At 43.5% G+C, this 12,528-nt stretch overlaps 1 protein-coding gene across 8 annotated transcripts in view; it reads left to right on the plus strand.

Moving 5' to 3' along the window:
• KCNMA1 (potassium calcium-activated channel subfamily M alpha 1) overlaps positions 1-12,528 on the plus strand; it is a 544,144-nt gene that overhangs the window by 523,637 nt on the left and 7,979 nt on the right. For 5 of the 8 annotated variants that reach the window (XM_077930638.1, XM_028729135.2, XM_077930634.1 and 2 more), the window contains 3 exons: positions 3,232-3,347; positions 5,708-5,932; positions 8,568-8,596. In XM_077930638.1, coding sequence (XP_077786764.1) covers positions 3,232-3,347; positions 5,708-5,932; positions 8,568-8,596 — 370 coding nt within the window. Of the gene's footprint in view, positions 1-3,231; positions 3,348-5,707; positions 5,933-8,567; positions 8,709-12,528 lie in introns of those variants that run through there. The other 3 variants (XM_077930636.1, XM_077930637.1, XM_077930635.1) reach the window with 2 other exon arrangements.

Consider the following 12,528-nt stretch of genomic DNA (forward strand, 5'->3'; position numbering starts at 1 on the left):
GAAATTGCTGCAGCTCTCACTGCGGGAGCTGAGGCGCTTTCACCCAAGCGTTCACAGGCTGGGACAACGCAGCCTCTTTGCGCAGCTTAGCTGAGGAAGAGGAAGGTTCTAACATATAGAATAAGAGAACAAGAAGAACATATATTTAAAGGAGATTGGAAAATGTTTATTGAATATATGGAGGAAAATTGTTTTTGAACACGTGGGCAGCATTAAGATAAATTCAAGAGTGTAAATAAGTTTTGATGGATGTAATAAAAGACATGCAGGGATTTATATTGTACAAAATGAGCCATGGAAAGAGAGGAAGAGAAGTCATTGATATCTTAAGGTTGTTTAAAACAGAAATTTAATAAAATTGTATTTTTAAAAAAGGAAGGTTCCCCCTCCCTAGGTGAGACAGCCCTGGTGCTCTCCCAGGAGCATCAGGGCACCTTTAACTGCTTGGCTGAGGCAAGGCAGCTGCACATTCCTCAGTCGAGCAGTTTAAAGATGCAGAGGGAAGAACAAGCTGTATCAGCACCTCACCAATACAGCTTGTTTCTCCCTCTGCGTCATATGAGGGCAGAGTGGGATGTCGGTATCTCTCAGTAGTATATCACTGGTGAAACCGCCACCACTCCTGAGTCCCTCTGATAGGAGAGCCCGCTGGAGAAGGGAACTTGACTCCCTCCAGCGGACACTGCTAGCAGAGGGAGCAGTCAGGAGCAGTGGTGGTTTCACCAGCGATATACCACTGAGAGATACTGACATCATGGTCTGCTCCTCATACCAGTCCTGGGCGGTATATTGCCCAGGCCTACTGGTGATACACCACAATGCTGAAAACCCAACACCATCCAGCCCTATTCTGCATCACAGGAAATGTTGTCCAGATTAGCTGGAACCTGGGCAAAATACCCAAACAACCCTCTTCCAAGAGCTCTTCACTTATGTACCTTGGCTGCTGGCTTCCAAGTGCAACCCAAGACATAGCAAGGGAATAGTGGAGTAGCCCAGGGACCTTTTCAGATGTGACACCATCATTAGGCAAGGTCCTCCACAAGGTAGGCACACACCCCAGCCCTGTTTTACCTTCCTTGTAGTCACCTTATTAAAACATGGTTCTGTGGGGAGGTTTCTAGTTGTCCCATCTGCTCTGGCTTGGGTAAATTCCTATTTTTCTATTGCTGTTTGCTATATTGCTGCTGTTACAATTTGCCATATCCAAGTGGGAGATTTTTATAGAATTGTAGAGTTGGAAGGGACCATGATGGTCATGTATTCCAACCCCAGCAGTGCTGGAATCTTTTGCCCAATGTGGGGCTCAAACCTACAACCCTCAGATTAAGAGTCTTGTCCTCTACTGACTGAGCTATTTTCTTCTTCCTAGAATGGATGCCTCCTACTGGATGCATCAGGCAGGTTCCTCTCCATCCTTTGGCCTTCTCTTCAAGGGAAAGGAGTCATTCCTCTAACCAGACTAGCCCTCCCTGTGGTCAAAGAAATTTAAACTGGAACTAGGGTTGGCAGTGGTGATAAACGTGAACTGGGCTGTAACCGTGCCAGTAGTTCAATGTGACTGAATGGCCCTTTATATAAAAAACAGAAAACAAATGTTGAGGAGAAAGGACTCACTGACCTGTCAATTCTTTATGCGCTTTATATTCTTCCATAAGAGCTGCCCATCTGCATCTGGTGTGGTTCAAACTTGACCTCCATGAGAATGAGGCATCTCCATCTTCTTCAAGATTTCTTTACCCAGGCAGGCTGTAAATGTAAACAAGCACAGCATAATCTTAGACAGGGTTTCTCCATCAGTTCAAACATTGAATTACCAGCCATCCAGTGTAGAAAATGAAGTCATGTACATATAGAATAACATCAAACAGATCAAGTATGTCTAACCCCAATAGGCATGCACTTGATTCTCCCTCCCCTTATTGTTCTGACCCATCTTAATCAGGTACCCACAGGGAAAAGGCAGGCCAGTGGCTGGAGCACTACAAGTCACTCCATACTTGGTTCAACAAAGGCCAGAGGTGAACTTAGGCCTGCTAGGTCTCTTCCACCACCAGTTGGACAGATGGGGTAGCATGGGAAGTGCTGGATTGCTCTGACAAGTCAAGCACTGTTGGTTCTGAAACCCCAACATCAGGAGCCTGATCAAATTCCCCAGTTGGTAGCATAGCAGCTCTGGACTTGGCTGACTCCTCCTCTGAGCTTGAGGCGATGACACCTAATTTGTAGAAGGGATAATCCCACAAATGGGAATACACAAATGCCCATGTACTTACTTAAACAAAGGTTACATCCTATGTGAGATGGGAAGCACATGCGCAACCCTGCTGCCCCTTTGCACAAATTGGATCCTTGTGAAAAATACCAGCTTTGACTACCCCCATGGTTCTTGCAGTATGTGGGGGGGTCACATACTGCTGTTACTTATACAGATGATACTGAAGCTGGAAGTTTGATTCATCATATATATGAACCAGTTTCTGTATCTGCCATACTGAATGCCAGTTGAGTCCCCTAATCAAAACAAATGCTTGGCTTGGAGACAAAAGACAATTTTGATAGGTGGCAACTTCAGTTACAGACAAACACATCCTCCCCTTCTCTAATTTCCAATTTTTTTTCAGGGCTAAAGAAAGGGGGGGATTCTTACCTACTAAGTGTTAATCTCCCCAGTGAAATCCAAACTATCTTGGTGAAAATTGACAACATAGTTAAATAAACTGAGCCATATGACACAGTAATTTGCAAGACCGGAGCAAGTTAGGAAAAGTCACACCTTCTTAATCATCCAGTAGTTCAGACTACATTGCTCTTAATTTGTGGAATAGCTGTTCTCTGGGCCCCAAGCTTACATGTTCAATTAAAATAAGAGTCAGTCACTGTTCCCAGTTCAGGTTGGGGGTTTTGTGAGGGGTTGTTTTTTTTTGGGGGGGGGGGAATACAATCACTGGGATCGGACACATTCCCATGCACACATTTATTAGCTGGTTTCAAGATTAAATATTTAAATTAGACAGCTCCTTGACTAATTGTTTCTCACTCGTGACAAGTAAACAACAGATTGCCTCACACCTTGTCCCCTTGGCATAGAACTACTGACTTAAAAAATATCCCCCTCCATACATCCTTTCATTATCACTGTTGCAACGGACGCTGAAGGGTGGGGGGTGGGGGTGGGAAGGAAGTGGAGAACAACGTCTTAATTCCTTTCTTCTCCTTTTTGTCTCCTAGGACGGTGGTTGTTATGGAGATTTGTTTTGTAAAGCTTTGAAAACATACAATATGCTTTGCTTTGGAATATACCGATTGAGAGATTTCAACCAAAGCACGCCCCAATGCACTAAGCGGTATGTACAAAACTTAAGCCTCTTGGCCAGCCGTTATCGTTACTGCTGTTTTTCACTGTCTCTGTAAACTTCACCACAGCACCAAGTGTTGGTTAATGGTAGTAAGGCAGGTGCAAGCATTCACATTTCCCCAGAAAATCTATGGGATTGGGAGGCTGGATGTTGAAGGAAAACGTTTTGAACACAACGGCCTTGCGCTGGAATATAGCTTTCCCTTATATCTCTGGGTTTTGTTATCAGAGAAGGTGGTAGAAGTATTTGTGCATATGCAACAGCATGCTTCTTTGGAAGTAGTAAGCTTCACTGAGTTGAAGCCCATTTTCTAAGTATGAAGCATCCCGTGGTTTTTTCCGCTATGTGAGTTCACTACCACTGATCATTTCCTGAATATAGTGAACTTCCATGTTTATCAGGAGACCCCTAACGCATAGGATAGCCCTGCATAAAATACTCCTTCAGTTGTCTTAAGAGTGAAAAAAAATATATGGGCAAAGATTAAACCATTCTTGGGTTCACACACTTTCTCCCCCCCCCCCCCCCACATCAAACCTGAGGAAGTACACTGTATAACTTGAAAGCCTAAAGGGTATGATTTTAGCAGCTCCATTTTTTCCTAATGTACTAGTAGAACAAGCGGATTTTGAACTACAAATAAATAACTAAAAAACTGTCACCAGTTTATCACAATGTACCAGAATACTTCACTACTGAGTTAACTGTTAATAAGCCATGTGTTTTTTTAGAAGATGTAGAAAATATATTTCCTTCCTCGCTGCAAATAACCCCAAGCAATTAGTCCAAAGTTGCAAAGGTGACTGAGATATCTCAAGTGGTACCTTCTCTCATTTGAACCTGTCTGTGTGCTGAGAGTGTCATCAAAAGCCCAGCTTTGGATGCCCCCGTTGTCAGAGGTGAGGCAGGTAGGGACCAGGGGCAAGCATTTTCTGTAGTGATGCCCTATCTCTAGAATCCCCCCCCCCTCCCTGAAGCCCATGTGTTTCTCCTTTTCCAGCATCAGGTAAAACTTATTTTGTTTCTCTGGGCTTTTGAAATGGGAGGATAACTTTTAAAAAAACTACAACACACAATTATTACTGTTAAATTCCTGACATGGCTGTATCTGATCTTCCCAACATATGAATGTTGTACGTTTGTTGGGTAGAACCATGAGATATGGGTAAATGAACAAACACCAGCGGTGAGCAAACACATACAAGATTTCCCCATTCTATTTCCCTCTTAACAATTGTTTTGCCTCCAAAGTAGGCACAGGATTTAAAGCCCTTGCAATTCTCAGGTTAGCAAATGAGATATAGCAATAGGTTAAAACTCACAGTATGGAAAGAGGGTCAAGGAAGAGAAATTGGCGAAGGAAATTAGGGAGAAGGGAAGACTGAAGGTATGACTTACAGCAGATAGGGTTCAGAGGCAAACAACAAAAAATATCTGAACTGAACTGATCAAAAGATTGCAGGACAAGCTGTCTTCCCCAACATGTCTACTGTGGCAGAGCATATTCCAGCAAAGGGGGGGGGGGTGCAACAAACACTAGTGTATTACAAGACAAAATGACTTGTTCAGCCCACTTTTCTTCTCCTCACCTGCCTATCAGCTTTTGGATCTGTTTCCTACAGACATGGCTGCAGGGATAGCAAGACACCTTTTCCCAATCCTGGCACCCTCCAGATGTTTAAGCCACCTCAGTGCTGCTCACCCTTTGAACTGAAAATGGCCTCAGCAGTTTTCTGTCGCTTGTGCTGATGCAAATATCCTTTCCCTGAATGCATTAAAATGGGAGGATGTTGAATTATTTTGGTGGTGAGAGATGTGCGGAAGGCTACAGAGAAATCACAACAGGTTCATTGAAAATCTTGGGGCATCTCTTGAAGTACCTTAGATGTCTTGCCTTGGGGAGGCTTCTCCAAACTTGCTTCAAATTCCGACTGACAAATATAACTCAGAGATTTGCTGAACCACCACACCAACACCAACACCAACACCACCACTACCCTGAAAACGCTTGTTTTGCCTATGGATTCCACCAGCAGCACATTTCAAAGTCAAGGCCCTCACACATGTTGTTGGGAACCTTTACTGTAGTGCTGTGGGACGGATGCATGAAAAAGCAGCTCCCCACAACACTACTGCAACCTTTATCAGATACCTATGCAATGACTGTACAATAGAAGCTCACTCCCTTCCTTTCAGCGTGAAAATATCAAGCTGATGATATTACGATATACGATCTATGAGATCTTTATTGTCATTGTCCCATGCAGAACAATGAAATTGATATTATTTGTGTCGAGCATGGAAACCTCATGGAAAGGAAGTAAGATGGCTGTTCTTTTCTTTTTCAGTTTTGTTATAGCCAACCCACCTTATGAGTTTGAGCTTGTGCCGACAGACTGGATCTTCTGTTTGATGCAGTACGACCACAATGCTGGCCAGTCCCGGGCTAGTCTCTCCCATTCTTCCCATTCCTCCTATACGTCTAGCAAGAAAAGCTCATCGGTTCATTCTATCCCAGCAACCGCAAACCGACAGAATCGAACTAAGACCAGGGACTCCCGGGAAAAGCAGAAGTACGTGCAGGAAGATAGACTTTGATACGTGTACCCACTCCCACCGTGTGTGAAGCTGTATCCACCACCCATACCCTCCCAATTGGTGTGTCCAATAGTAGCTTTCCCTCTTCTCCCCAGCCCTCCCCTGTGGAGTTCCCATTTTTATACACATATTTTGCATATGTATAACAGTGTGCATGTGGTTGTCATTTTTTATTTCAATACCATAAAACCCTTAAGCACAACAGCAACAAAACAGACAGACCAAACATTATTTATGATGCAGAGCAGGTGGGGGGGGAAAGTTAAGAGCAGATGCGAAGAACCCCCCCCCCCCATAACTGTTCTAACAGAGACTAAACCACATGTAGTGTGACTACTGACTTTGTGGTGTCAGCTACAGAAAGTTATCTAATGCAAGGCTGGTGGGGTAAAAGGGGCACTTGCGTAAAATAATTCACACACATGAAATTCAACCCCAAAGTGATTACTTTTCTAAGCATCAGATAAATGTGCTGTAGGGGTGGGGGGTCAGTTTTTTGTGCTGAAACAGCCTCACATTATTTTATAGAGTTTTGCTGCACCTGCTTTTATACCAAAGCAATATCAGGATGTTTCTTGCACTTAGGACTTTAAAAAAATATAGAGAGAGTGAGTGCCTTTTTCACATTAATACAAAAATACTAAAAAAATAACTAGGCCTGTAGTTCTTCAATTCTAATTATTTAACCTCCCCCACTTTTTAAAACAATGTTCTAATTGCATATTAATTTTTGTCTATACTGCCACATGAATAACTCTATTTTCTCTTACTTTTGACATTTGGGAAGAAAAGCCATGTGTATCATAAATTTAGAATACAGTTTCTTAGAATCTTCCTCCCTGAGACTTTTATATCTATTAAAAGGTGAATTAGTCACCCCACTATTAGACTCCCCACTATGGCAAAGGCTCATGCTCATTTTATTCAGAAAAGAGCAAGTAACTTTACGTATCAATAAACTCTTATTATCAGCGCACTCCCTTCCCATTCTGATAGCTTAATTGTGTGCTATTAAAACCTCCAGAAAGAACTTGCATACACATGAACAGGAAAATCTGGGGTCATGCTTTAGTTGATGGGTTTAGCCAAGGTAAATAATAATATAGCTGTTGCATAGCACCTGCTGAACTTAATGGCAACATACCCTTTAAATCCTTGAAAGGGTTTAAAGAACGCACAAAACAGATTGCCTTGCATTAGTGCCTATTGCTAACTCCTCCAATCGGGGTTGCAAGATTCCACTGCCTTAGAACTAGTAAGCCAGAGTTTCCCAAAGTAGTGAGGAACAATTGTTTCTGGATTGAAACTAGAAATTTGCTTCTCTCTGGCTCTCTTTCTCTCTCGCACTCCCTCAAAAATATATGCATTTTTTTTTATAAACAACAATAATCTGCTCCTAGAGCAGCAGACATGCTTATTACTGGGAATAGCCCTGTTAACATAGCCTTCCAGCAGCAAAAAAATTCCTTTGTCCATTCAGGGAAGGCTCCATGATGGTATCATCCCCATACTTTCTGGGCCCTGCTGAGGCTTCAGGGATTTCTTCCCACTTACCAGCTGTAATGCAGGCAGGGCTACATGAGGGATTTGCGGTGCGTTCTCGCTTATGCCACTGCCCATAAATTGGCAGGTTGTATGTGGAGAAACAATCCTGCACAGAGCCGCCCCAATATACTAAGTCTGCTTTTGTACTCGGTGAACATTTTTGGGGAATCGCTGTACAGTCAGGAAGCTCTCTGAAATGACATCTTGCAACCCTCTGTGCTAATCAGTAGCTCATATCTAGTGCCTAACCCATTTAGTTGCCAGTAAGACCTAGTCATTAGTTTCAGAAAAAAACGTGCTTTAATAATGTAGTTCAGCAAGACACTGGCCAAGCTAACAACATTGCAGAGAATTAAATGTGGTTCACAGGAATGGAGTCAGGATTAAATGTTCACAGAACATGTTTCTAAACTATCAGGCTTGCACCTTGGAGTCCTGCGCCACCTTATTTATCCATTGCAGAAGACTAGTTCCTTGCAACTGCACCTCCTTGCTCCCTACTTCCTCTGTCCTACCCCTTCCCTTTATAGAAATATTAGCTAGCTGGTTGCCTGGCATGTGCTTTATGTTTTAGAAAGTATATTGGGGATGCGGGGAGTTGCTATATAGATATTTCCCCTCCCCTCTCCTCCTCCAGAAAGCATGATGATTATAGAAGCTTGCTGTGTGAATTGACAATGAAGCCAAGCACTTTTACTGACAACCTCTGGTTTGGTGCAATGCCTAAAGCCTTTCCGCCTTACTTGTAATCCTGATTGGGAATTCCCAGTCTTACATACTGAGGGGTGACTGCAAGTTGGCATTACTGGAAAACGTTTCAGACTATTATTGTCCCTACCCCCATCAACCACTCACCCTCTGCCCCGTAAGACCAAAGCAGTACTGCCAACTCATTGTGCTGGACCCTGAAGATAAATTTGCACAGTTTTGCAAAAGAAGGTCCTGATCTTTGCCACCAGGCATTCTCTAACACACACCAAGGATGTGCCAGTTAAAGTGCTCAATGGGACGCGTGACAGTTTAAAGGCGTTGTAAAACTTACATAGCTTACTTCTCTTTCTAAAGTGCGACAAGGATGAATAGAATGGGCCAAGGTATGACAATTGATGGTTCTGCATGAGCTAGAAAACTGCTGTGGGGTTTCCTTCTATAACTTTGTCCTTGTGGAAACTTGTGACACATTAAAAACCACGTTACCAAACTTGATTCAGTTTTTTTTTTTTAATTTCAGATTTGTTGTAATGTCTATTTTAATTTTTATTTATTTATTTGGCTTTGTTTCTAAACCCAAAGTAAACTGGCTGTTGTTGCTGCTGCTGTTGCTCAACTCTCATTTGCAATTTCTTTTTTCTACCCTATCACCTGCTTGCATTTCATTTCCAACTGCACGTGTCCCCCCAACTGAACAACTAGGTGCTCACTTGGTGAAACTGTTTTTTCGTTTTTTGTTTTTCCTGTGGTGCCATCTTGTCTTGTCACTCTATCTCCCCACTTCTGTCACCCAGTATACATTCACCACCATTCGTCCCCCTCTCCCCATTTCTAGTGGTGAATATTGACTTGATATTATGTTACTAATTTATTTAGACTCACTCTGGGGATTGCGGGTGGGGATTCCATAAGCTGCTTTGCCATCAGACCTGCTTTTCTGTTAATGCTACAACCTGGTTCCTCCAACAATGGAAGGGCTGTCAACATGAAAGCAGTTGTCACATGAATTTGACGCAGCAAAGAATGTGTCTGAGGAAATGCATAACTGTATATCTAAAATGGAGACCATTGTAGATTATGTGTTTGTATTAGAGAAAGAAAGGTAAGGAAAAAAAGACCAGAAAATGTTCTGCTTGACACAAAATTATCAATGAAAGCCTTGCTTAAATTGGGCCTCTAAGGAGCTCAATTCAGCAAATACTGCTGCTGTAGGGCCTTTCCATTCTTTAACAAGATCCAGCACAGGAACACCATACATTCACTGGAAGAGTATTCGCCCACTTTGCTTGCTGAATTGTGCCCTAAATCACTACCCATTTTTACACTGCTTTCAATATACAAGTAGATTCACTTAGTAGAGATGGTGTGCATGGGGTTGTTTGTTGGTTTGTTTACTCATTTGGAAAACATTGTCTTTGAATAAAGGCCCAGGTGTTTATAAAGTGTTGAAGCACGTAAGGCTTGGTAACATAAAAACAGATGTGAAAATTATATGAGAAACACACACCAAATAATGTGCTTATTATTCCCTCCTGTCCCTGCCATCTCCCATTTGAAATGGTACTACATCCTACAGGTATCCCTTCAATTAATTTGGACTATAATTCCAGGCTTAGCAAATTTGCAGGTTACGGTGTACAAATTACAAAGGGTATTAAGACTCTGAAGTGATACAGAGATGGGATTTGTGGCTGAGAGGGGGCATTTATTGAACCCCAGGTCACACTCTTTCCCATGACGTTAACCAAAACAGTTTAGCACAGTCCCTGGTATCCTCCATAGTTATTTTTGGGGCTCAAAGGGGACAAAAACCACTTTCCATATAGGCTCCTCTCTCCAGGGAGGGTGGCAACTGGAAGCATCTTCACAGCCTTGATTAGCTGCTGCTACCGCAGCACCATTAAAAACTCCCATCACCAGCAAGCAAGCCAAGAAGCATTACCTTCACCCTGAATTAACTTTTGTTTGCCCTCACTGATGTTGACTTGCTTGTTTTGGTGATGGCGAGGAGAGAAAGATTTTTTAAAAAATGAGTGGCACTGCAGCAGCAGCCAGCTGACTCTATGAAGCTGCTCCAAACCAGTGGAAAAATAAAAATAAATGGAATAGTAAGCATGCAAGAACATTTGGGGAACATTTTGGAAGTCCTCAAGCCTTTTTTCATGCTGAAAATGTTATGTGAATGTGCCTAACTTCTAATACTAGGCACATTACAAACACACCAAAAAAAAAAAAAACAACCCCGGGCTTTATTCATGCAAGTAGGCAAGTGCAAGTGGTGGCCAAGGGCAGGGGTGGAGATGTGCTGAAAGATGGGGACATCCACAATGAAAGTTGCATCCAGCAATGTTCACTGAGGCCCAGATGATCAGTGCAGTGTGGGTGCAGGCACTGGCACAGGAAGGGGGCGCAGTGCGCTCCGGGTGTCATCCCTGGGGGGGTTACATTGCCGCCCCGCGCCCCTGGGATGCTCACCGCAGGCAGTGCCCCCCCCCCTGGGATGCTCGCTACTTGCCGCAGGCGGTGACCCCTGGGATGCTCCCCTTCCCTCCTGGGTGGCTAGCCCTGCCCCCGGGTGCACAGCATGCGTGCTGCTCCAGGTGCCAGCACAGCTAGCTCCGCCTCTGGTTGAAGGTGCACATCCAGGTCAGTGTCCACTGCCTGCTTATGCACATGGATCTCCCTTGCTGGATTGGGTGGGCATTTATGTTGAGATCAGAAATGGGCAACTTGTTCCCCACTGAAGGCAGAACTCTTCATGAGCCTGATGAGCACAGCTGTTTTGCATATTTTAGTAACACGAACATCTATTCCCACATTTTTTCTTTACATGAATGATGGCTAAACTGCAACTGGCAGATGTGTCGCCCAACTGCTTTTATTTTGAAACCACAATGGCACAAAATGCTAAGGCACCAAACATCTCTGAACTAAAACTGGAAAGGCTGGACACGTACTTGGTTTTAAGATATAAAAGCAGGGATCCTATTGAGCTATTACATGCTTAAAGTTATCCCCCTCTGAATTTAGAGGATTTAGGCCATGAATTGACTTTAATACATCACAAACAAGTGACGTCCTTTCACACTTTGTGCAAGTTGCTATTTCAACAAATATGTACACAAGTGAGCCCTGCAACATAATGTTGCTGTACGGAATGCTGCTGTTCAGAGGGTCGAGCCATTAACCCGGCTCCCTGGTTTCCCTCTGCACTGCAACAGTTAGTGAGCATTTTGTGCCCACTGAGTATGCATAGACCTCCCCAGCCTGTTTGGGTGGGGAGGAACACACTTGCGCTTTGTTTCAGCTAGATTAAAATTTCTGCTTTCCCTATTGATTTCATGAGCAGCTCTCACTTCCATCCCTCAGGACATTTTAAAATGGCTTTTCAGTGTGAACCAGAAATTGATCTATCCGAACAATGAGATGATTCTTTCTATCCTTTTTATAGCTAGGTCCACACATTCTACCCCAGACTCCCTTCCATCCAGTTCTGTTTCTCTCTCTCTCTCATTTCATTCATTCAACATTTCATGCAACTGAGTTATCATGGGGCTGTTTGACAGGGATGGGTTTAACCTCTTAGGTTTTTCTGTAAAGTTTTTGGGGGTATCAGCAAACCTTGGCGTTAACAAAGTCTGATACCTCTCTTGTGTAAGTGGGAGGTATAGCTCTGGCTCCAGCACCACGATTGCAGGAAGATTAGAACTGATGTTAAAATGCATGGTGGTAATAAGAAAGTGTCCATTTGTAAGCTGCGTTTGGAAAACTTGTGAAGACAAAAAGTTGGTAAGCAGGGGACAACATTATTGGGCTGCACCGTTCACCTGACCTCTGGCCAGCCGAGTAGCTGCAGCAGACCAGGATGGTGGGTGGGTGGCGACTGCATGGCAGGTGCGATGGAAACCCACCAGTGGAGCCAATGTGGTGCTCATGCCAGCGCATTTACACTGCCCCAACGTTACTGTTGCTATGCCCCTCTGTATCCTGGTATACTGCAGTACCTCTGACAGAGGTCAGGTCAAAGGCACAGTCCCAGAACACCAGTGGTTCTCAAAGGGTGTGGCAGGAGAGGATGGCAAGTGTGGTGGGAAGATTCAAGGACAATCAAAGGAACATTTAAACAGTTCAGCATAGTATAGTATCTATCTATATTATTTGCAGATTATGGATAGATACCTCATCAAGTGATGCTGAGGACAAGCCTAGTTGTGTTTTCCAGTGCATTTATTATCAATAAAAAAATCAGGGTGGCACAAGTACATCTTTACAGTGGTGCCTCGCAAGACGAAATTAATTCGTTCCGCGAGTTTTG

The sequence above is a fragment of the Podarcis muralis genome, chromosome 6 (genome assembly GCF_964188315.1).
Source record: "Podarcis muralis chromosome 6, rPodMur119.hap1.1, whole genome shotgun sequence".
NCBI classification, from domain to species: Eukaryota; Metazoa; Chordata; class Lepidosauria; order Squamata; family Lacertidae; genus Podarcis; species Podarcis muralis.